The sequence below is a fragment of the Excalfactoria chinensis genome, chromosome 9 (genome assembly GCF_039878825.1).
Source record: "Excalfactoria chinensis isolate bCotChi1 chromosome 9, bCotChi1.hap2, whole genome shotgun sequence".
Lineage (NCBI taxonomy): Eukaryota > Metazoa > Chordata > Aves > Galliformes > Phasianidae > Excalfactoria > Excalfactoria chinensis.
In genome coordinates, this window is record NC_092833.1 from 10,412,790 (window position 1) to 10,439,306 (window position 26,517).

Below are 26,517 nucleotides of genomic sequence, written 5' to 3' on the forward strand. Positions count from 1 at the left end.
TTTGAGGGAAAAAAAAAAGAGGGCAAAAATAATGAAACATCCTGATGTCAATATAGCTAACAGTCACTTGAGCAATGCAGCACACAAATCTTCCCCGAGGGTGCCAAGGGAAGACACCCTCTCCCCACAATTACTTTCTCCATCCTTAACACCTCAGTGTTTTGCGCTCGCAGACCCTGCAGCAAGCTCTCTCTGGTCTCTTTGCTTTGTCTGGAGAGAGAAAGCACAAGCACAGCAACCAGGAAACTAAATCCTAGCTGAAAGAGAAGGACATTCACACCATCAATTTAAATTCCTTCCTCTTGTCCAAATATCTGCAAAGGAGACACTCCTATGCTCCCCAGCACAGGGATGCAAAAGCTCCCAATTCAAGCTCCTGAAGTCAGTTGATTGAAGCCCTCAAGCACCACAGAGCAGTTTGGCAACATGGAGGGCACTTGGCTAATAAAGAGCACCTACCAACACTTAACACTGAAACAGCTGCAGCTCAGAGATGTACACCACACTGCCCTGGCATGACTTACAAAACAATGAAGGATGCAAAAGGAGAGGGAGGCAGAGAAAAGCAGAGACAGCTCACAAGACATCTTCTAGAAATTATTACAAAGAGCTGCGGAGATGCTTGTAAGGAGTCAAAGATAACTGGTAACAAAAACAGAATATACATGACAATGAGCTTAGAGGGGAAAAAAAGCACTATTACACTTTAATGGGAGGCTAATGAACTTGGATCTCCTTTCACTCAAAGGAAAAAAACAACAAAAAACCAGAAGAGAATCCAGCAGGCCCCTCCTGGACTGGTTCTCACAGGGGAACTGGTTCTTCCCAGCTCTGCTCACTTGAAACACATCCCTGCCGTGAGAACGGCACCTCCTGCACAGACAGCAAGCTGCTGCCCTCCTTCCAGGCAGATGACCTGGGACAAGTTCCATATGCACCAACAGCCTTAACATTGGGCCCCGTGGCACCATACAAAGGGAAACACTTCAAGCCATTCAAACAGGAAGGCATGATCATGACCTCTCCATGCATGGGAGCTGTCACAGCAACCAAAGCCCATCCCTCTCCCTGCCAGCTTTGAGCAGACAAGGGGCACATGTACTAGGAGCAGCATCTTCATATATGCTTCATAGACGCAAAGAGCCTCAGGAAGCTGGTTCCCACCACTTCTCACCTAGACAAGTGCCCAAATAAGGCAATGCTTCTGCTTTGCTGAGATCTTTGCGGAGCCAAGCTCTGAGCTCACATCATTGCGTCAGTTCTTCCAGTCTGTGCATCAGCAATCAGTTGGGCTGAAGAGGAAAACCTGCATTTAAAGTCATGAACAGAGTAATAACATGTCCAGAAGGGGACCAACGTCAGTGCAGAACCCCTGCGCTCACTTTCACAGGGATCCTTAGCTCTATGCCAACAGCCAAAGCCCACAGCATTGCTGACCAGAAACCTCCAAAGTAGACACATTCAAAATCCCATTACCCTCCTCCTAACAGCTTTAAGGAGGGTAGAAATCAGGAAAGCTCAAACTGCACTTCCTGGAAGACAACCAGCTGATGAAAGTGGCATGTCACTGGGGAGTAACAAAGCTAAACCTTCACATTAACACCTAGCATTGCCCCACATTTAAGGTCTTCAGGGAGACTCTTACAAAGTTGTCACGTACAATGCAGAAAAACAATCAGCAGTAGAAGCATTACCAGAGCATTGTTCCAATCGCACTATTTGAACATCTTATGTAAGAGAACAGGCAATGAGAGTCAAGGCAATGCATGCATCAAATTGCCATCTCACTGCTATGCTATCACCATGGACCACCATCCTCCAATTCATTTTACACAGGGGAAATGAAGTTTCTCATTTTACACCAGGTGATTCAGGATAAACTATTTTTTAAAGCAGAAATGGAATTAATCAAATTGAAACAAGAAGACAGAGATAGACCAGCCAAGGAATCTGTACTCTCAACCACAGAAACCTGTTACTCCTAGCAGGGACTAATTTAAGCACATTCCTTTTGTCTTAAAAATATAACCCTTCCAATCTACTAACCCCAGACAGCACCATGCATTTATGTGCTTTCTTGTATGGTGCACAGGTTGTCATCTAGCCCTGCCCGCTAAGAGTCTAAAATCAAAACACTTTAATAGAACTTCAAGTTTACTGAGCACAGGAGAACCAATGTGCCTGACTGGAACACAGACTGCAACTTTGCGGAGCTCTGTGTTTCATAACGAAGCTCTGCAAGGACCAACCCTGCTCAGCTCCAACCTACTGCAGGGCATGAGAAAAAACTGCTATGCTCAGCTATTGCCAACACTGCCATTATGCAAGTCTTGCAGGGCTGTCTTTCTTCAACAAAATAAAAACGAATCACAAATAAATGTTGGCTTTCATGCAAAAACTCAAAGCTACTTCTGCCTTCTTTTTCCTTACCCCTTGTGACTACCCAGAAATGCTTTAAAAGATTTAACAGATGCACCCTAAAGGCTCAAAAACCTGGGGGAACATCCGAAGAACCTGTTTGTCTTTAATAAAGTCTCATGACTTATAAGGTGGTATCTTGCTTATGGGGATAGGAGGATCTGATTTGTTTCTTGATAGCTCGACTTTGGCAGCAACGTTAACTTTTACTAACCCTGACATAATTATTTCTTTTAAATTATTTTCATTTTTTAATCTTCCCTACTGCAACCAAGTTCTTCTCCAGGCAAGCAGTCATGTAGCAAGCTCTGCGCTAGCAACAGGTGATTGCTAAATCTTTTTTTAGTGGGAAAAGCCAGTGCAGTTATTTATTTACTTGCACTTGGAGTGGGTGGGAACATCTGCACACAAAGTTACTTCCAGAAAGGAAAAAAAAAAAATGTCTGAGGTGGCACGCTTTTGAAATGCCTTGTTTGCTTCTGCTGCAGAAATGGGAGGAGATCTCACAAGCCCAGGTATATGAGAATTCTCGCAGAGGAAGTATCCCACATTAAATGACGCACAGTTCTGGATAAGCTTCCACCTAATTTCACCGAATTCATAGGGCTTCTCTCTAAGACTTCACAACCTTCTGTCTCAGCACCACCAAGTGATACCTGCTCGATCCTCTGGCCTTCAGCAAGCCTTTACTGCAGCATGAGCTCCTTGACCCCTGCATGCATGTGAAAAGCTTCGCTCAGTTTAGACTACTAAGGCTTTTGTTTCTAAAGACTCAGAGCAGCAATCATTAAAGATTCTCCTTCTGAAAAGACTGATTAACTTGCTTATATTCTTGTGTTCTCGGGTCATTAATTATAAATAAATAAATAAATAATCAAGGATGCTCATAAAGTCCTCTGCAATCCAATCTCAATTTGTCATCATTAATTAGTTCAACATTGCATACAAATGAACAGCTAACCTGATTAGACAGCATGTTCTACTGGAATTCCTACTTAAGGTCATGAAAGACTTCAGAGAGAAAATCTGCAATATTCTCAAAGCAAACTGCTCATGCATATGAAATCACTCTCACCTAACAGCAACTGGTGTTTTTCTGCAGCTTTTGGCCAGCTCCTTCTCCCCTTGAGTTAGGAGTCCATCACAAACCTGAGCAGAGAGGCAGCCCTCCCAGTGTTACATTCATCACTTCCCCAGCTTATCCTACACAAACAACCCTGATTCAGCACAGGGTGTCTTCTGCGCTGTGAAAATCAACCTGCCCCAAAGAAAACATCACCATACTACAGAACAGGTTTGGAGGGGTACGAGTGGGATTTGGGGAGAAGCTGCTTGCAGAGACCTAGCTTTTAGTTACTCAGCTAGCTCCTTTTTCCCTTTCTCCCATTTCCAGAAATACCCCAGGTATCAACATCTGATTTCAGACTATTTTTCCTAAGCACCAAGAAGCATGAAGCATCTTCAAAGATCTCAAACCCTCCCAAGGCACCTTTGCTTTTCCAGGGGAAATAACCAAATTCCTCTCCCCAGGCCCACAGCCTTTGCTCTCCCGTGACCTAATCTAATGCAACTCAGCCCCAAGTAAACTCAGAGGAGCTACAGCAAAATGTGCTGTCAGACAGGACATGAGACCCACTGCTTGCCTTCACTGAGCCCTTCTAGCAGGGCAAGGTGGGTCAGCCTCACTCATCCACTCCCAAAGTGGGGAAAGTGTGATCTAAGTTTCCTTAATACTATCACCCTGGGGAACACAAGAAGAAAAAGCCCTAAGAAACAAGGCTTTCAAGTTTTGGACTCTTAATAAGGGTGGGGCCATCTAGTAATTAAATGTTTAATAGGTCACTGCTGTGGAAGAAACTCTTCCAGTTGGGTCGGTTCCTAATCCATCATTAAGAAAAAAAAAGATGACGACAGGCATTAATCAAAGCACATGAAGTCACATTGGAGGGGGGGGGAAGTTAGTGAGCAACTCAGAGAACTTGCTCCTGCTGTGAGGATGGGGCAATCCTTCTTTCAACAAGGTTTCACACGTGTTTCCACATTTCTCAGGACAGCAGCAGGAGAGAGCCTCCACAGCCCTCCACACCCACCCCGCTGATAAAGCTGTCGAACACATTACCAACTGCTCAACAGCCCATGTGAAATGAGTTGGTGGATTAATTAGCAGAAGGGCAGAGCTCTGAAGATGGGAAGATGCTTAAGCGTGAAACACTGATTGAAGGTCCCCGGCAGCCACCACAAGACTGTCATCAGCCACTGCATACATACAGCCCCTGCACAAGTAGCTCCAGGCTCAGTACAGGGACACCAGGATGCTCCTCCACAGAGTACTGTTTAGGAGGTTGCTCCTTGACTAAAACACACAGGCTTGTCCCTGTGCCACAGACTGCAACAGCTACAGGCAACAGATCACCTGTCTGTAGCATGGTCCATGTCATAGATAAAGAAAATTAAGAGAGGCTAAATGTGCCTGCCCCCAAAGGAGAAAAAAAAAAGATGACCATTATGCAATCTGATCTGACTACTACCCAGATCCACATTGAATCTCAGCCTCACTTCTACCCCGAGAGCTGCTGTCATTACAGTGAACCCCCCCCCAAGTGCTTGCTCAACTTCACATTTGCGAGTAGCTCACTTGTCTTCAGCTCTGCCAGAACAGCCTACCAGAGAAACTCAAAAGTCATTTCAAAAGACCACTTTTCATAGTTGAAAGGATAGCATCAAACATTCCTGTTCCCTGCCGCTGCATTAGATAATTCTTTGTACTATATTTATCAAAAGAAAATGTCTTTTCATATCTCTCTCTCAAAGGACTCCCTCCACAGCAACCTGCAAAAAAAAAAAAATCCAAGGGCAGCATTTTCTTGCCCTGAGAAATGGAAAGTAGACCTGACAATTTCCCTTACTTAAAAGGGGAATGAAAATAAATAGCGTAGTGCAAGTGGAGAAACCTGGACACAAAAAGCATGAACTACAACAAGTTATCACAGACAGTGCAGATAAAGAAGAAAATGCATTTCAACCTCATTTAGACTTCCACCTATTCGTCCATAGGAAAATAAATTGCTCTTGACCAGACAAAACATTTTAACTCCTTGAAACATTCCCTTTAAACAAAGTTATTGTTACCAGGTTTAGACAGAAGTTTACTTTAAAAGAACTTCTACGTATGAAAGATGCAATTTTACACTGATATATTATTCACTATCTCTACCTATCTGTCCAATAAGGAGCGTATGGGTTACACTGTTTCCCTTCCTGCAGTGGCTAGCTGCAATTTCCACACTGTGTTTGAGATCAAAGGAGTTCCTTGGATTAAATATGGAAAAGAAGAAAAGCTGATATACTTACTTTTTGGTATAAAATAAAAACACACACAAAAAAAAGCACTTTAAATTAAAAATCACTGCAACTCACTGCTTTTGTTCATGTTGTTTTAAAGACAGAAGTGTTGGATAATCTGATATCATTAAACAAAGCCACCATAAAGTGAAAGTAAGACAAATCATAATATGCTCAAAGCTGAGATTTGACCTGAAACTATAAGCATCAGTACATATATTTACAGGAAAAAATAAATCTGTTCTCTCCACTGGGGATTCTAATCTGGTTTACTTAATTACCAAGCACAGCAGGGGTTACTGGCAATACCTGATTTAGGCATCTAACTCTAGTGTTATTCAGAGGACTGAGGTTCAATTTACCTATTTCTCCTCACTCACCGCACAGGGAAACTTCCATAGGGGATTATTCACTGCACTGATTTGGAGTGCTTGAAGCAGTGAAAGACAACTACTCAATATCATAGCAGTAGAGAATATTGCTCTCTTGAAGATCTCAACTCTAGAGCCCTAAATCACACACAGCTAAGGAAAATTTTTTAAGGCTAGAAAAATATTAATAACAGCTCATGACAAACCACCTCCATCCTGTACCTCTGTTCTGCTGGCACAGCCCTGCACATCAGACTTAATACAAACCCACAGATGAAGAACGGCAAGGGAAATGATGAAGCCATCCTTATACCCACCCCAAGTTTTAACAGTATGTTATACTTAAACAGAGAGCTGCTGTTTCATCACTCAGTGTTCAAGGGACTGTCTTTTTGCAAGGCATTTTATTCACCAGGGATTTAGTAATATTACTGAGGGTTCAATTCCCACCACACCCTCCCAGAGCAGCCAAGATAAATCTCTCCCTTCTGTGTGACATGTCGTGCACTTAAGGGGACACGGGTCACCCTGTTCTTGCACACACTTGAACGTGTGTCAGATCAGTAGTGTCACTATTGGCCACGGGACTGAAGCCAATGAAGGAGCAAGGCTGTGCTGCATCCTTACCGTCCATGTTGCAGACTTTGCTGTGCTGGATTGTTGAAATGATACATCGAAGCTGTGAGGTCCTGGGTAGTCTGTGTTGGAAGGGATGGCTGGGGAGGGCGAGAGGGCATCAAAAGTGGAGCTGGGCTGGGCGTAAGGCGAGGGGGCCGTGACGCTGTTCTGCGCATGCTCCGTGTTGTAGGGGCTGGTGGAGGAAGAGCCATTCTGAATCTGCTGGTCCATGCTGTTTAGGAGCCCCAGGTTCGTGTACTGTGGCTAGAAGCAAAGAAATGCACAGAAGTGTTACAGAAGCAATGTTAGCAGGGACAAGCTTGACGCAGCGTGGCCATCATGATGGAGGATGTACAGCACGATCTCAGCACCACCCTATGCGTGTCATTCAATAAGAAAGGATATTTGCAAAGAAGATGCCCCATTTTCCAGAGACTGAAAAACAAAGAGGTAAAGCTTCATGCAGCCACACAGTAGATCAACAGTGTGGAACAGAGCTGGGAAAAGACACCACACACACAATAAGGAGGTGATTCACACGCTGCAAGCCATCATGGGGAGGCAGGCTCCCTAGGTCTAGCAACAGCCAGACACAGACCTCCTGGAGGGATTGCTAGTACCTGATACAAATCACTCTTTTTGTTACAGTGTAACCAGCTCTACCATGTACAAGGCTACATTGTCTCGTGGTCCTGTGTTCTACCTAAAGAACGCTCCTTGTAGATCTGATCCTACTATGTGTGTTGACATATAGGATACCTATATCAAGTGGTAACCACACAGCTACCTCATTGTCAAAGGTACACAGCCTTCAAACCACGCTGGTGCCCAGTGAACAGCCAGACAGCAGCACGGAGGAACTGAAGGTATCACATCAAGCAGGAGAAGCTCACTGCATGCAACATTTCCATGCATGCCTACAGCATCAGCAGCTGCACACCACTTAGCACTTAAACAAGCAGACACTGCTGAGTCCCAAAAGTATCCTCCAGCTACAAATGACAACAACTTAATACATCAAAAGAAGGCTACAGGGCAAAATACAGAAACAGAGGTTGGATCAGAGAGAGTTTAGAAGAGAAATCAGAGAAGGGTGACAAGAATGAGCAAACCCATTCAATGCCTTCCTGTAACGTAACAACTCAGTGAACCAAGATCCTTATGAAAAAGAAGAGAGAAGTAAAACAAAGTATGATAAAAGTGGACAAATTCCTTTAAAGAAAAGAAAAGAAGCAAGCAGGAAGTAAGTTATCTTGAACTCCAATTATAAGATCATGAAACCCAAGGACAAGAAAGTACCACAAGCAGGATTTTGGTTCACACGCACACAGCTTTAAGCACCACATCACTGCTCACCATGATCTGCAAAGGGAACGATGCAGGCTATCTACTGAACTCCTCATGGACTGTGGATAGTGCACATAACTTCCTGTTTCTCCAATCATTTCAATCCTGGAGGTACGGACTGGTTCCTTTCTAAGGATTGGTGTCCTCCCTATGTCCAGAACTGTGCACTCTCAGATGTCTTTCCAAAAGAAGGCAGTGAAGGAAATTAAGCCACCACAGAATCTTCCTTACTCAGCATCACTGAAAAAGGCTGCTATATCATAGAGCCTTTAATTAAAAACCCAAGGTGAGATTGGTTTTCTTCGGTCTTCAATGAAGCACACGGGACCTACCACAGAGGGTACAGTTTGCTACTATGAGCTGCACTGAGAAGGAAGATCTGGTAGGGAACAACACAGGGAACTCATTACGGGATGGTCTGCAGAGAGACCAAGCAAAGGAAGGATAGCTGGATCTCTCCCTTGCCCCACCAGCAGCACAGTGTCTTTGGACAAGTCGCTTTGCCTCCCCCTCCACCCATGGCCTACTTCAGGCTGCAAGGTCTGCAGGGCAGGGATTGCTCCTCACTATGTAAAAAGCACTCCACTTAATGGGCCTCCACTTTGACTAAGGCCTTCAGGCAGAAGAGTAATAAAAGCAATTACATATTGAGCCCTAATCCTGAGTGAAGTAGCAACTGTGTTGCCTCAGGTTAGTCATTTACCCTCGCTGCCTCAGTTTCCCCATCTACAGCAGCAGAGAAGACACTGGCTGACCCAGTACTTCTGTTTGATGGGTGAGCCCACAACTGGGCTCAAAGTATGCCACGTAGCTATCAGAGGAGGCAACAACCCAGACTGGATCTTCCTCTCAAAGAGAAGACTGCAGCTTCAGCAATGCAGATGACCGTTACATCTCACCTTCTGCAGCCGATCCATCAACCAAGGCCTATTTAACAGGCTGTGTTTTTGCTGGAGCCAGGATGCTGATATACAGTGCCAAGAATATTCTTCTTGTTGGTCAATATTTTCACATTCAGTTAAAAAAATAACAACAACACAAAACAAACAACACACAAGAAACCCAACCTCTCCACCGTTCTCCTGCGTCATATAAATAAACAACAAAACAGATTTGGGGATCATTTAACCTAAATTAGTCCCACACCCCTGATCATAACAACACCTAAAGTCTCCTCAAAAAAACAAAACAAAAACCAACAAAAAAACAACAAAAAACCAACAAAAAACAAAAACCCCAACCAACAGCAAGAATCCTGCTCAGTTGTTTTATTTTTCTCATGGAGATTAGCATCAGACACACCCCCTAACCAGACAAATGATGAAAAGGCGACTGTGATGAAAACAGTCTCCTACAGCAGGCTCAGACAGCAAAACAATGGTGTTTTAGCTTTCGCTTAAAGACTGGTCCTTCTTATCCCAGGCTACTCAGAACTGTGGGGAAGGATGACCAAACAGCCAGCTGGCGTTAACAAGACAGTGCCACCAGGAAATGCTGACATCAATAAAAAAATAAATAAGTACCCCATTAAAATTTAAGATATCCTTATGAGAATCAAAGATCCTTTTCATTCCACTCAGTCCAGGAACCATCTGTCTAAACGTTACCAGCGGAGCAGCCATTCCACCACATTTATATGCTCACATGCCACAGCCAAATGCCATGTCCCCATTTGCTCTTTAAATAACTATTAATCTCCTCACATTTATCCCAGCGCTGACACAAGCAGCTGTTGGCCTTCCCTTCTCCCCTCCAAGTCCCACCAGCTTTTCACCTTCCCCTGCCCCTCGTCCCCTCCCCAGACAGGTGCTCCTGCCCCAGTGACAAAGCAAGCTTGCAGGCTTTGCACTAAACCTCCCAGCTATGCCCTGAGGCGGGCGGTGTGAGCTGTGTGTGCTCAAGGGGTCAACATCTGAATTGCTTGCAAGGCCTCTGGAAGAATCAGATAAGGCTTTTGGAGGCACACGCCTTCTGACAACACAACAATTAGAGGGGCAGCAGGCCCAGGAAGGCGCACGCTGGAATCCACTCGTGCAGCAGCTCCTGCTGCAATAAAACTGCTTTGGCCCAGCAAGGCTGAGGCCGGTGAGCACTGGTGAGAACAAAGACATCAAGGGTGATGTGCACAGCATCACCCTCCAGGAGAGTCTGCTGCTGGGCATATAACGCAACCCCCTTACCATAAAGAAAGAAGGACAACTACATTTAATTCAGAAATAGATCCTTGCCTACATTGGTGGCCCAGCGTTTAGGCCATATTCTGGTTTTGGTATAGGGTTGTTTGAAATGACTGCAGGATCCAGTCCCAACAATGATGCCTGGCAAACCAAGAGCGCTAGCTAGTTGAAAAAGGCAAACGTGCTAAACTAAAAGCACAGATTATCGAATTTTCAAGCCTTTGTTCTTTATTTTGTTCCTCCCCACTCCCCCACCAAGTTTCTGGAATCATTAATAATCAGTGAAGCACAGCAAAACCTTCAGGCAAGTTTAACTGCAAATAATTAGAGAGATGAAATTATATCCCAGATTACGTCTTTTGGAACATCATTTCAATAACGTATCTTGAGCTATCAGTTTCACTTCTTAACATCCCATCAGCTCTGCTTTCAGGTTTTCATGCTTACTCACACTTCAGGATAAGTGAACCCACAGTTCCAATGGAGATGCTGTTGAACTGAAAAAAAACAAACTGAAAACTGCAAAATTCTTTAATCCCAAACCCAGCTGCACCGGGGCACCTGCCACAAGAGGGCAATGCAAATGCTGCACTGCATGAGGCAGAGCTGGTGTGCCCAGAAAGGTTCCCAAGCTCATGTGAACTGAGAACCTTCTCTACAGGGTGAGCTCTCCCAGTTCTCTTGGTTGTACCTCACTTTAAAATCCAATACATTAAAAGATAAAGCTACAGATGCATCTGCAAAGAGATCCTCCCCCCAAAAAAACCAAAAAGGAACAACCAAAAATACATTTCCAGCTAATAACTACTCAGTTATCAGTATCTCACAGTTTTGGTATTTCTCCACTTGATACAAAGGAAAAATCACCAGCTTCACATGCAGAAAACATTGATGCCTGCATCCCTACCTGTCAAAACCCCTTCCCACACCCCCATAAGAACACGCATCTACACTTAGTTTTTAGCCACTGGGTCTAGATGGCTCAAAAGCATTGTCCAGCTACTGAGAAAGCCTTGCAAAACACCACCACTGGGTCTTACTCTCCAAAGATACAAGATTACAAAATCAATATAGCAAACTTCCACAGATATTAGCAACAAGATTTTGCAAGGCATTTTGCTACTCCAGTGCTTTGTCCTTAACTGCACTGCAACTGATGCACCGAGGCTTCCAGTTGCAGGCTACAGTGATATTTCAGATTCCTGGTGCAGAACAGATCTCCTGGAAGCAGCAGGAGAAACCTTTTCCAGAGTGCTCGACGCCTATCCAAAAAAGAAGACAGACACCTTAAGCTTATCAAGATAGATGTACATCAACTTAGTTTTTCAGACCGTCCCAAAGAAAGGCTTTGTAGGTGGAAATAAAGCACTTAAGCTCAACAGAAGTGCTTCTATCATAATTATTAATCAAGATACTGCTGAGTGCAGAACTGTGCAGCTTTGTCAGTTGCTCAGAAGGCAGCTGATACAACACCCGATGTAGACAAAGTGCTTGTGCCATTACAAAGAAGTGCCAAGAAATTAAGGGTTCCACCCATGCCTCTCAGCTAAGATCAGGGCTGGAGCTGAAAGAGATATCTAACTCATCACAGTGAGATGTATGATTTGGTTTTGAATCCCTAGCCTCTTTTCTCATGAAGAAAGACTGGGGAAAAAAGAAAAAAGCCCACCTTCTGAACCAGTGGAAGGCCTGATTCAAAAAGATTTGTGAAAAAGAGCTCAGGACTGCATATCTTTGGGGAGGAACATACTCAGTTTGGACACAGTCCCCTCCTGGCCATAAAGAAGGAGCAGCATAAAGTCACTGCAACGGCAGCTCAGGCCCAGATGCCTGCTGAGAGCCATGGTACGGGCAGGAGGTCACACAGCCTCAGTGCTCCTTCAGCTCCACTTCTGAAGTGGAAGCAAATCCAGCAGGTCTATTTTGAAGAGGTTTCCTTCCAGACTAACAGCACAGCTAAATACATCAAACATTTGGAATCACTCAGATAAAATGATAACGTGCATCTTGTACTCAACATGAAGAGTGAGCAAGCAAATACTTTTGGTTCAACCAAAGGTATCAACGCTTAACCAAGATATGAGCTTTAATGCCTGGGAACCTATGATCTATGCCACGGGTCATGGCCTTTAGCACCACAACTAATCAAATCGACTTAGACTTTACTGCTTATTCCAGTAAAAGAGACTGCTTCGCATCCTAGCAGCATTAACAGGATTCCAGCATGATGGCATTCACTGAACTAGAACAGTCCCTGCAGTCAACAAGACCCATCTTGGCTGCTTGACCAGCCACAGCACAACCAGAAGTTTAACATCTCAGCTCAATCCCACCTGTAAAGCAGGGAGCACAAGAATTCCTGTATCCTGTTTCCTGTTTTACTTAGAAGAGGATTTATTTGGGATTTACTGAGCTATCTGCAGAGGAAAAGTCCGGCACTGGTTATTCCATTGTGCATGTCATCCAACATCTGTACTCCTTAGGTTAACACACACGGCTACATGGCCATACCCCGCAAACTACAACCAGCATATGTTTCTATCCAGTTAGAGGCAGCAGAACTTCTCATGTGAGTCAAAATAAAACAAAAAAACAAAATCCAACCAGGTATTTCTAAGCTTAGAAAATAACTTGGGTCAATGAAATGCAACATAAGTGCAAGTTTCTGAGTGCCCAGAGGGCTGCAAGCTTTGGAGTCCTCTTGTTCCCCCCAAGCTGTAATTGTTTTCCTTTTTAACTAAACTCTGAGTTTTGCCCCTTGGTTAATTCATTTACTTTAGCTCAGTAAGAAACATTTTTCAGCCAGAAGCAGGGTGCCTTTTAAAACAAGCACAGCCCAAAGCAGGAATGCCTGTAATTCCTGGCTCCTACCACCTGCCACAGGTTCAGGTAGGAGAGCTACTCAACTCAAGGATTATCAGAGTGACAGCGCATCCCACTTCACACAAACATTAAATCTGGATACCCTGCACTAAGTATTTAAACTATTTTCCAAAGCATGTAAAAATACTACTACTGAATTCCTAAAAGCTGTATTTTAGGTTTTTAATGGAGGGGAAAAAAATGCTCCAAATTGAGGTCTTTAAAAAATATCTCCTTGCATTGAAACAGGTTTCATCACTGAACACCAAACCATTTCATGCAGATTTTCATTAGAGCATCTAGGCAATGCTTAGCTATTTTGAAAACATAGCTAGATCAAAATAGAAAAAAGCCCCAAATCCATCCCCTTGCACACATACAGTCATTTCTTCACTCGGTTTGTGCTCAGCAATCTATCTGGCATATAATAGAAAATACATTAAGCAGAGGAAGAAGAGATAACATATCATCTCCGTGAGATGCCAGACATACTGGGACATGAGATCTCCATGATTTTAAAGCAAACTGATTTATAAACCCAGAACACTTAGCTTCCTAAGGTTGAAACAGAGACCAAGAGCTTCCCTACCGTCTCCTATTACCAGCTGGACAACATAATGTCAACAAAGATCTGAAGAGCCAGAAAGTACAGCCTGTTTGAAAAGGCACCCCTCATGCTCCCAAGAGATGTAAACATAACTGAAGACAAAAGACCTACAACAGGAAAAACAGAAAAAGCAAGGTGTTTTTTTGTTGGCTTCGGGTTTTTTTTTTGCCTGATTTCAGTGACCGAGTGATTGCAAGACCACAGCTCAGCAGAAATGCCATGTGCTGGGTTTGTAAGTAAGGTTAAAAGTCGGATCAAAGAATAAAAAAAGGTGAGCTTTAAATATCAGGCAAACAGATTAAAATCCTAAATTGGGGGTGGGTGAGCTGGAGAGGAAGACTTCAGTAGCTGATTAAAGCTGCCTTGTTTCTTGAACTCTTAACTGGGCGGTAATCATTGATGGTTATCAGTCATTTCAGACATGCAGCATTTTATTGCACTGAGAGGGCAGCGTTAGGCTGGACAGGATATCTGTGTGTCATCCATGCTGAATGGCAGCGGACACTAACCAAAGTATGGCCATAGGGCACAAGAGCAATGAGTAAGCAGGGTCAGAGTAGAGCCAGGGATTGAAGTTAGCTCCCAGATTTGTTGTATTGCTAAAGAAAACCAGAATGCACCAGCTTTCAGCCAGCAAGGTAGAATACTTCAGCTAGGTAATATTTTAGTCAGAATGAGAAATTCTGATCATCTGCAAGTGAAATAAATCAAACAGTTAAAAAAAGCCAAAGAAACCACACAAACCCCCACACCCACTCTTTGAAGCGCGGTGCAGCTACAGAATATAAGAATTCAGTAAGAGTTATAGGAGGGCAAAGGCCAAATTAAAACAAGTTAAAGCAAGCACAGAAAAAGGGTTATACTGTGGCACGAGAGTCCCCATAGATTAAAAGGAACATCAACTGGATTTTCTATGTTATTTGGCTGTTGAAAGGACTGGCTGCCAAATCCTAATTATGCCCCAAGTGCAGAGAACAAAAGGAGGCAGAGCTTCACCTTCCAACAAATGGCTTTATCTGGAACATTAAAGCAGCTCCTGTCCTGTACCAAGCTGGGATCGCCTGTACCTAAGGATCCGCTGGGGTTCAATACAGCGGTATACAGAACCTGAACACTCCAGAAGGCAGCCTCTGAGAATAAGGCGAGTGTGCATGCATGTACATACAAAGTGCATGCAAAGGCTAGGCTTCTTTCACACCATCTTCACTCCATCAGCCTTGCAACCCTCAAGAATATTTTCCCAACCATTTAAATGGCATTACCACAATGCATTCATAGAATTTCCATAAAGCTCTCTGCTATGGACCCTCCAGCGTCTAATAATACAATGAAAATGACTTTCCAGTGTTTCCCTCTCTGTATAGTACTGCTGACTTCAACACACACTAAAACAAATGGTGCCACAAGCACTCAGGGCAAGGCACAGGTTTGGAGATCTACCTTTGAGACTCTGAACTGAGAAGCTGATAGACTTGCTGTTCAGTACAGAATAACTCATGTGAGCAAGACAATGAGAACTTCTTTGGACCAGTTTCCATTATTTTAGCGAATGCTTTTGCAACAAGCAAGTTGCTAACTGCAAGGTATTTCTAGTTATTTGTGGTCATCACAGCTGCGTGCAGTTTCAGTAGCAAAATAGAGAAAGGGGTTCCAGGTTTCTGAGTGACAGCATGCCCATCAGTTTCCATTCATATTTAACTCATTACTCCTCCAAACTGAATATTCAGTTACTTTCAGACATAGAGCACAGTGACACAACAAAAGCAGTTTTCTCACTTTAATACTCAACTAGTAGTTTCCTGCTTGCAAAATGACTAATATTTTTAGATTGAGCACAGCCAGTGTATTTTCTAGTTTCCTCTTCAAGAACTTCTTACATGCTTATCTGCTGCTGAAAGGAGGTTAAAGGAAATTCACACACTGATGGAGCCCACTCAGTCATCACCAGTGCTCCCTAAGGAGCATCAAGAAAATGCAGAGTAAAACCGTGGTGTAAGAAATCACAGTAAAGGCTTGCAGAGGATATTAAAGATTTCAGAAACAAATTTGTAGAATCTGATCTCTGCAGAGCAGCCTGTCAGAATTTTAGTCTTTACTGTGAGCAACTGCAGCCCCAAAAGGTGTTTTCTGATGTACCACTAAGACAAGGGTACCTAAAAAATAAGAACCAAGCACTTTTAACTAACTCTTTCCTTATAGCAGGGATTCACTGGCTGACTTGACGTTTATTGACAGCACATTTATATGCAGGTTGAGAGTTCCTATAGTTCTGGTCACACCAGTTCCTAATGCACCAGATCAGTCCTACACATCAGGTCCCTCATGTAGCTGGACTTCAGTTCTGCACTTAAGGGGATTTCCCCTCAAGCAGCATGCCCAAGAAGCCTAGCACGGCACCTCCTCCCCTCTCCCTGTTCCCAGAAGTCAGCAAGAGTCTTTGTATTTACTTCCTAGATGTGGATTAAAACTAAAAGATTCGTATCTGCCAAGACACAATCCATCCCTTTCATTCCCAGACACTACCCCACCATAAAATATTTCTCCCTCAACTGGGCGTTTCCTCCCACTCTCTTGCCCTTGGTAAAAACATTCATCTTCTTGCCATCTTGAGGAAGTTGGACTCATCTCAAATTTCACCAGGCCCCCTTGTACACCACTTCCCAAAGTCCTTGGGGGGAAGTTTAATCCGGATCCAAACTCTGGAATCAATCCCAGGAGACTGCCAGGCTCCAATCAATGCATTAATTTTCAAGCATGCTCAGCCATGCCGCTTGGGTCCACTTCCAAACAGAGCGGACGACTGGGCACAGCCTCAGAAACACATCGCACCTCGAGCCATCTGTTCTAGATATTAACATGCACATCCTGGTTAAAACACTGCTCCTTTAGTTGTACCATTAAGGCTCCAGGTGAAACAACGGTGGCAGGGGATTTGCAAAAAATACCAGGTATCAGTGAGCATCCTTGGCTCTATTCCCAAATCACTCAAACCTGATACAATTAAAAACAACAAAATCATCCCACGTTTTCGTTACTGCTTGTGCCCTATGAAAAAGGGAGCTTTTCAACAACAAAGTTTAGACTCAAGCTCCCAAAGATGATTCAACGTCACTTTGCCAACACCAGAGAACTAAAGCGTGCCATGTACTCACTGAAGCCTTCTTGAACAATATTTCTTACGATTTTTTCCTCTTAGTATTATAAGCTTTAAGTAAGACTGCAGTGATTTTAATCCCATGCTGCTCTATTTTCTCTGTGCACAAGGCAATGGCAGACTGTTAAGCTAAACCTGGAATGGAAAGTTTCTCAGCAGCTTTACTTAAGAAGAAAATCAGGACTTCTGCTGGAGTCAGCCTGGTTAAAAGAAACAAGTTCTACCCTACATTTCACCGCACTTCCTTCTCAGTAGCTTTCTGCCAAGTAACATCCTGCATATTTCACCTTATGCTGCCCTGTTAAAGCTTCATCCTATAGGATACCCCTATTGAAAAGCTGCTCTCTATTCCCTCTGACAGGTACATTTTCTAAGAGCAAAGCAAAGCTCTGCTGGGGGCTCCACATGGGAGAGTAAGGACTGGAATATTTCTCAGAAGCTACTAAATAATACAAGAAAACAACACAGATTAAGCTATTTTTTGAAGAATGGCAAGTTGACTCACTTGGAGAAACCCACTCAAATCTTTAACTATCCACCACCACTAAAGATCACAGCCTCATTTAGTTGTTAAGGCACTGCCAGCAGATGGCAGAGAATCCAGATAACATGTGCAACTGGAAAGAAAAAAGCTGAACTTCGACACTCTTGAAAAATGATGTTTTTCCTCTTAATTCCATTTGATACCAAAAGTGACTTGACACTAATCCTAATCCAGGCCAAGCCACACAAATAAAGTTTGAGCTCACTTCTCCACTAGAGAGGTTGAAGTGGAGCGTTACTGCTGGTATATGAGAAGCTACTCTCCTTTCAGATGATTTATGCAACCTTGCTTTAAAAGAGTTGCGCTCATTTTATTGCCTACTCTGCACATTCTCAAGAAGCGTTGGAGGCAGTGCCAGAAAAATAACAGGGCTTAATAGTGTCTAGCACAAATCCATCGGTGCAAGAGTTCCTTTCTGAAGCGTTTCCAGATTTTTCAGTGGGAACATTTTGTAAATAGAACTTAAAATTTGCCTTGAGCCAGGCAACACCCGCTTTTATTCAGCCCTTCACGATAATGAAATGAGAAGTTTCTCCATTAACCATAGCCAACATCTTCCCGAGGAAGGAAAGCACAAAGCACATGGTTTACAGGAGTCACCCTCTCACATCCTACATCCCTGGCTTTTCTGCTGTGGATGCAGTGCCTTCCCCATGGAACTTGCAGTGCTTCTGAAACATGTAAAGCAGGGCCATGATTGGAAAAACTCTTCTGCTAGGCATAACTTGGCAGATGCAATCCAAAAGGCTGCCACCAGATGGGCAGGAACACATTTGAGAGGCAGACAAAGCTTCCTTTTGTTGTTTCTCCATGCTTTTCTTCTTTCTCCTGTCCCTGAGCAATTTCACTTGACTTAAAACCATTACTTATTAATTATAAGAAGATAAAGTAAAAAAGAAAGAAGAAACACTCCTAAGGAAGCCATGCAATGGGATGGTAAAATAGCCATGCTTGTGCTAGAAGAAATTCAGAGAGCCCAGTTGTTGGTGACAAAACAAAACAAACAAAACCAACAAGAAAACATGCCACAGAAGTAAAATAAAATAAAAGGACCATCACTTATAATCACCAATTCAAGAAGAAAACCACCCTCACTCCAATGGCTGCTCCATTGCATTGATTCTTTTTCTTTTTACTGTAAAGTATTCACTATTAGTTTCTTACCAAGTGAAGCAAACTAATAATTTACCTGCTATAAAAAGATCTTGCCCCAGCACTCATCCTCATTTTAAGTAGAGGATTAGAAATTGCATCTCCATTTTACAATCTGATGCCCAGTACAACTGCATTACAATGCAAACCACAGTATGTTACTGACCACTCATTTTGCACAGACAACCCTAATTTCTGCAGATGTATCACACAGCACACTCAGAAGTTGAAGCTGTGCAGACAGAACATCATCAGGTTTCATTTCTGTCTATTAACAAACAATCTTATTCAATTATTCCACCCACACGCAATTTAAATCATTTATTTCTGAGCTATACCCGCAGTCTGTGACTGTGGAGGGCCCGTCCAGACCCTCTGCCTAAAGCTAGGAGGATTTTTTTTTCAAGTAATAGACCCAGTTCACTGCCCTACAAAGGATCAGTCAGTTCCACTATCAGTGCTGCTATCACCCAAGCTTTTATGTATCATGTTACAAAACAGAAGACCACCCATGACACGACAAACCTGCTCTGATAGCAAACAATTAGACCCTTGCGTGACACAGATTCAGCTCTTGCCCTTCCCTGTGTTTCCTCTGTCAAGTGGTCCTCCTGTTTCAGCTGGCAGGGGGATGGGAGCATGGGGCAAGATGAGCATCTCAGCTTCCTGAGACCTCTAGACTGCTTCGGTTTCTTCACTGGAAAGCCAACTGCTTCAACTCTCCAAAAAGACATGGCACGTACAAGTCTACTTCAGCTTTCCTATTGTAAGGCAAAGCTCTGCAAATGAGGTTTTAAAACCTCTCAGAGGAAAAGGTAGGCTATTTCAGGGCCTCTACATCCCCACAGAAGATCTCTGCAGTCTAAGGATAAGCCACACATCTCACAAGCTTGCACAGAAGGCGTCGTATGACAAAACCTTTGTTCTTCAAGTACAATTACAGAAAGAGCATGGTGCTCCTACTGGAACCCTCCACTGCTCAGACAGAAGTTCCCTCCCAGGCACTGGGATTTAACATCTCCCTAATGAGAGGAGGCCAAACTCCAAGACACCTTCACAAATAGGAGGAGAAAAAAGACAGGTCCCCAGCCTGCAGGAAGAAAGGACGGTGGTTCCCTTGGGAGTGACCAGGTGGCCTTCTCCCAAAATTCCTTCCTTTACTCTAGGTTTGGCTGAGGGCCACAGAGCAGAGTAAGACAGAACAGCGGTGACCAATGCCACATCTGACAATCAAAGTAACACCAGAAGGACCACAGCTTTGTCCTCTCAGGTGGTTTACTGCCAAGTTCAGACAATAAGGGTGGTGAAACTCCAACCACACTCTTACCGCACACTGAAGCGGCTAATAGCGAAAAGCCAGTTAGATCTCAATTCCTAAATTCCTTAACCTAAAACTTAACCTGAAATCTAACAGTGTCCCACACTGGTGAATGTTGCTCAGGCCTCAGAGAGGTGGCCCAGCTCCTTTGGGACATCCTACCACCCTACAGACCCACCTGGCAGCTCCTGCAGAAGGAATACTCACACTCAGGGCACTACAGGTCAAACACATACATTTCAACTATTAGGTCAAGTTTTTATTTATATATACACACACTATATGAGAACCATCCTTCTTGAACAGGTTATCCTAACCCTGAATCAAAGATATTCGCAGCAATCCAACTACAGCCTTTTAGACTACTAATATGAAGGAATATTGCCAAAAAGCCATAACAGGAGAACACCAGAGGTTTTAAAGGTTTTGTGTAAAACTCATTTCCCCATTCCCCTCCCAAAACTATGATAAAAATCTTAAGGGAAAGAGATTCTTTAATTTGCCTCTCTCCCACAAAGAGCAGGAAGATCTCGGGGAAGAAGGAGATGATCAAAATTCACAGCACACTTCTTATCAGTGTTTGAAGAAGTTATGTTTATCATTTTGGCAATGCCTTAATTTGACTTCAGCAAACACATTAAGCTCCCTACATTATCGTCTCAGTCACACTCTAAAAGAATCAGTCCCCAACGGGATCTCTCTATTGCTCTCATCCTTCCCTTTCAGCACCCAGGAAAGGCAGATAAGATTGGACAGATTTACACGTAGGATCCTTAAAGTTGGAAAAGACCTCTAGGATTGTCTAGTCAAACTCTCTATCACCAATATTGCCCACTAAGCCATGTCCTTAAGTACCACGCCTAAACATTTCTTGAACACCTCCAACGACCCTCCTCACAGAGCACAGCCACTTCATAAGTGCGTCCCATCTGGGGCATGTTTCCTTGCAGAAATTTCTGCACAATACCTAGAATTGCTAGATGAAGAAACAAGAAAGAAGAGCCACCCAAGACTCCAAGATTCCTGTTAACCACCACTTCATCATCCTGTTACATCCCAGTCATGCTACATATCCCTCCTGTTCACATCATCTACTCCAATATGAGCATCTCCAGAGCCACCAAGTCCACCGATCTGCCAACAAAGAGCTCAATCGCTCTTACAATCAACCCAGATCAAATGCTGGATTGCATTAAAAAAGCTTGGGGCAGGTTCCACCACCAGCCTTTTAGCCTGCAACTGACTCCTCAAACCTCGCTCTCAACTTCCCTTAACCAAATTTTGCCTGCTTAGCAGTAGCTCCTCATCTCACTATGGCATCTGACACCATGCTCCTGGGCACAGACCTCACAGAGCCGTGGGCCACAGTGCAAGCTTGCTGCCCTGACCATGCAGGCCTTGCCAGGCTTTGTGCAAGGCTCAAGCTGCAGGGCAGAGTAGGCAGAGAATGGCACCCATAAGGAGACAACGCTGGAAGGCAGCAAGCGTCCCAGGCACAGCAGTGTGGAAGAGGGCAAAGAAGACTGTTTCAGTGGGAGGAAAGCCAACTGTTCCCCATTTTTAAGTCTGATTTCAACAAACTCAAGCACCTACATCCACACTGCTAGCTAAAGGGAGTTTTAATTTTTTTCTTTTTCTTTTAATTTTTGCAAAAGCCTACTTTTTTATTACTTTTTTCAAGCCTAGGATGAGCAAGGCTCATCAGGACGCGTTCTCACACAGTTCACAAGTCTCGGTCTCACTCACAAAGGGTTGCTATGAAGGCTGCTATATCAGTAATAAAGCCAAGTCAGCGCTGATCACATTCTCCTTTCACGGAGTTCAACGCTTCACTGAATGAACAAAGCCAGCGCATCAAGTTCAAATGTAAGTAGGTGGGGGAAAAAGAAAATACAAGAAGAAAGCTCAAGCCTTTTACAAGTCTCCCCTGCTGCTACAGCAAGCAGCATTTAAGCGGAGCACAAATGCTCCCGAGCGCATCGCTTCTGACAGATGAGCCCAGCAAGTCAACCATGGGGACTCCACAGCCCCACCGCTGCTATTCAGCGAAAGTTGATCAGATAGCAGCAGACAAATAATGCCAGGCAAACACACCAAGAAGTGCTCTCTCCCCATTTAAGAGTTTATAATTAACCTGAGTGGAAAAAAAATAGTCACATTAGTGTCTTCTGGGCACGAGAGCATACCATGTGTTTGCACACCCTGAAATACAGGAGACCTAGAAAACACACAGGTTTCACTTTATCTGAGTTGCAAACCACCATCCCAGGTGTGCAAGCCCCAAGAGCACATTTAAAAGGCTTTTTCCTTGCCAGCTATTGCATCCCCTATCTGTGCTCTCCACCGTGCAATTCCTATTTTGTTTTCTTTTCCAAGTGGCTGAGCTTCTGTCTGCTGCAGGTCCCACACCCCATGCCCTCCGCTTGAAGCATTTTCACCAGCAATACACACACGCGCACACACATACACAGAGAAGATTTTGCTGCATCGCCATTCTGACGAGTGTCAACACAGCTGCTGTCTCCACTGGAATGTAAACCAATATTGTTGTTAGATCTGCCTCAACCCCAGGTAACTTCCTCAAAGATTTGCACAGTACGCGGCAATTCACTCAGCTTCCACCTTACAAAAACACCGATCTAATGGGCTAAAAAGCAAACAAAAAAGCCTGTACCTGAAGTCTGCGTTCCACTTGCACCCATACAGCGCAACAGGTCGCATCCATTGTGTGAGAATTTATCCCCACACAGTGTTTATGGATAACCTGTATAAAGTATCTCGCTGCTGCTTCAAGACACAAAGCATTAACAGCACGGCGTAAAGGAGTTATTGGGGTGGACGCTAACGCAACTCCTGCGGCAGGAAAGCTCTTCATATATTACTTAGAAACGTAACCAAAGAATGGAACTGGCGAATTTTCTGTTTACTTCCTAAATGTGATCCATTCTTAACAACGAGCAGCAATTTTGGCAATAAAAAGTCTAGTTAATGAGTTATAACGTACTCAACATAGATACTGCTTATACTGCTGCAGGAACGCAAACTCCAAGCATTGTGCACAGAAAATGACTAATTTGCCTTGCTTTACCAATGCAAAAAGCTATATATATATATTTTAAAATATATATATATATATATATATATATATATATATATTTGGTTGATCAAGGCTCCCAAAAGAAATTTGCTGTCCCAAACGTAAAGGCTTCAGGTTCATTCTCATTTCAATATCTAGCTCAGCAAACTCTACTTGCCATGTGGGAAGGCTCATAGTTTCAGAAAAATAAATACATCATGCCTAACATCGGGACTACAGGGGTGAAAAAACTGCACAATTTCACTGAAAATAAAATATATTAAAAGATATCACAGCTCAAACCCAGGATCCTTACCTCGCTATACTGGGACTGGGCATTGTTTTCCAGGTACAACATGTTAGCAGTCAAATTGATCAATGCTGCTGTTCTTTCTTCTGGCTCCAGGATTTTGACAAACACCTCCCACCCCCTAGAAGACCCTGAAAAGGTATGTGATGCTACTTGGAAGATAACAGGACTCGGAGTGCGCCTCTCTGCATAATTTAAGTTTCCCTTATATACCTAACTATAGGCAAGGAGGAGGAGGTGGGGCTCTCCTGCCTTACCTGTCCAATCTGTCAAAGTGCCACCTGGAGTCCTCCACTCCAATGGAGAGAGGCCTCTCCCAGCTCATTAAGTAGTTAGAATTCCTTATCACCAATCTCTAAAAAGCAAAGGGAAGGAGGGGGAATGACAGAGGGGGGGGAAAGAAAAAGGAAGAAAAGAAAGGAAACTGCAACTTTCTCCTGTCCCTTTTCTATGAGTTCAGAAACTCAAAATGCAGAGCTGCTCCAAGCAGCTGCTCCAAAGAGCCTCTATTTATTTCTTTTCTTAGAAGACTTTGGAGTTTTCTCGAGGCACAGCCTTGGCTGTTACCAATGCCCAAACAGCTCAGGAAGGCATTGAGATGCATCGCTTGAGACCGGCAGGGCAACAGCACAGCCAAACCTCCGGCTGCTGCAGCACGCGGCTTTTGGACAAAGCACTCAAGGGGCTTTCTGAGAAGCAATCCTTGCTCCATGCGCCATAATCCAGCCATATACTCTGTCATCCATGTGCTTTCATCCACGCTTACGGGACATAGCTGCTCTCCAGCTACATCCCTCTCCCCTCAGCAATCGCTTCTAATTCTGCAGTAAGCTTTCAAATCACATCACTTATGAACAAAACGGTCACAAATCAGAAAAGCAGCTCATCCAAGTGGGGAGTCATGATTCTGAGTTAACACATGAGAGAAACAGCTGGGTAATCCTCAGCAAAAAAACAACCACCCGAACGCTGCACCCACAGCAACCAGAGATTTCAGAAAGACACATCGGAGTGGGGAAAGCGATCTGCCCGTCTGCTTTACTCTGCAGCAGCATATAATCCCCAACCCGCCCCAGGATCCCACGCCGGCAACCGTGCAGCGGAGCTGCCGGACCGCCCCGAGCCGCGCGTGGGGTGCATGGAGAGAACAAAAGGCAGCTCCTCTCCGGCGCTTCGGGAAGAGCAGGGAGAGCTCCAGCCAAGGAGGGGAAACAAAACACCTTTTTAAAGGGGCGGGGAAGGGGGAGAGAGAGGAAACTGAACATCCAGATCACAGAGCGGCCGCCTGCCCTCTCAGCCTAATGACGGTGCTCCAGACTTTAAGGACCTGCTGTGAAGCCGACCAGTGGCTAATTGCTAACTACCCGCACTGCCGCAGCCATTCACAACGAAAACTGAGCCTCAATGAGCAAGTGACCCATGGGAGCTGCGTAGAGGGAAGGAAAGCGAGGTCCCTAGCAGAGCTGCAACCCAAGTCCAACCAACACTTCCTGTCAGGGAGCCACTTCTGCTCTCTGTCACAACTCCTTTGCCTTCAGACATCCTTTAACCCCAACATCTTCAGGCACACGAGGAGGGGATGCAAGCTGTGCTGCTGCGAGCCTCAGATGCCCACACCAGCACAGGACAGTAAAAGACACCCCTGGCTCCCTGCCACCCTGAATTAGAGGACACTGACAGCTCCACCAGCTTCTTTCCAGCACTGATAAAAATGGGACAAAACCATAGCCAGAAAGGAACCAACACCAGAACAAACAGCAGAGGATCACACCTCTACCATGCAGCAGCTCTTCAGCATGTAAAGTGGTGTAGCTGTCTCATTTAACTCTAACCCTGCTAGTATGGCTTGGCCAATGGCTTCTGGCCACCTGAGCAACAGATTGCAAACATTTACCATGCATGCTACCCATTCCTTTTTGGGGAGCACAGCACAAGGAGGTGCTCCCAGGAACAGGGATTAGCATGAAACCTCCCCCAGCATCAAAAACCCCACACAACTGGAGTCCCACACATCCTTACTGCTCCTAAACCACCAGCAAAAGCCTGCTGAGCACAGAGCAGGTTTCCTACATCGCAGGGACAGCTCAAGACACAGACACTCCTTCACTTCTTCTGCTCACCCTTCCCAGCACTACAGGCTGCACTCCATGCATTTACGTGATCTCACCTGAGATGGGTACAAGCCAGAAAGCCACACGTGCTAATCTGAAGATATAGGCGAGGTTTGCAGGAAGCAGCCACAGCACCGTTAGCCAGGCTGGTCACTTTGCAGCACCACTGCAAAGTTTGCAGAACTGGACACGAAGTTGCAAGTCACCTGTGGAGTTACAGCTGTCTAGTGGTGGGGAAAAGAACTGGCTCAGACGACAGGCAATTCTGACTCCTAAACACTGTCAGGGTTTGGTTTTGATACTGATGTGAAGTTGAAAAGCTACGAAGGGGAAGCACAGAAGAAGGCAATACATACACACCTATCTTAGCCTCAGCAAATCAATGCAAAAAACCCATTTTCTAGTTGTGCTATGAAACTCAGTAGAACCTCCTTTTCCTCCTGTTCCAAGTCATTAACACAGCACTGTTGTGTTAAGTATCTGCTATCTTCTGTCCCACAGGTGGCTGGAGGTGGTTGTGGGTGAAGCAACACCCAGATGAACTACACAGAGATATGTGGAAGTTTATCCAAGGAGATCTGCATGTCAAACACGAGGAGAAATGTATATAGCATGAATAAATTGACATGTCAGCACAAATCCCTGCCCTCTGTACACACAGCCCCAACCTAGCTCTGTGTTTCAGAAGCATCAGCCTGTAAAATCATCTTGAAGCGGATGCTGGACAAGTGGCCTTTTGCAGATCAGTCATCCCCAGGTGCCACAAAGGAGGTCACTGTCACCCTGGCATGGGTGGCAGGAGGTAACAGCACCCACCAGGGCTCCCAGGCTGTATGCAGGAGACAGTACCCCCCCAAAAAAAAACAAACTAAAAAGCTCCTCGTATGCATTTGATTCTCTCCTCCTAAAGATCAAAAAACAAGCTAACAGCAGCAAGGCAGCATCTCATAGATTCTGTTGGATGTGACCTTAACTCTGTAAACTGTATATTGCTCAATGGATGTCACAAAGCTAAAAGGTCTCCCCTTCAATCAGCACTCTCACTTCCCAGCAATGGGACTCATTTATCCAAGCCTTTTGGACAGGTCTCCAAGGAAAACGCTTTCAGTT

General features: G+C 44.3%; 1 protein-coding gene across 8 annotated transcripts in view; it reads right to left on the minus strand.

Annotated features, from left to right (window-relative positions):
- TP63 (tumor protein p63) overlaps positions 1–26,517 on the minus strand; it is a 98,570-nt gene that overhangs the window by 39,801 nt on the left and 32,252 nt on the right. For all 8 annotated transcript variants that reach the window (XM_072344208.1, XM_072344203.1, XM_072344206.1 and 5 more), the window contains exon 4: positions 6,759–7,013. In XM_072344208.1, the coding sequence (XP_072200309.1) occupies positions 6,759–7,013 (255 nt within the window). The remainder of the gene's footprint in view (positions 1–6,758; positions 7,014–26,517) is intronic.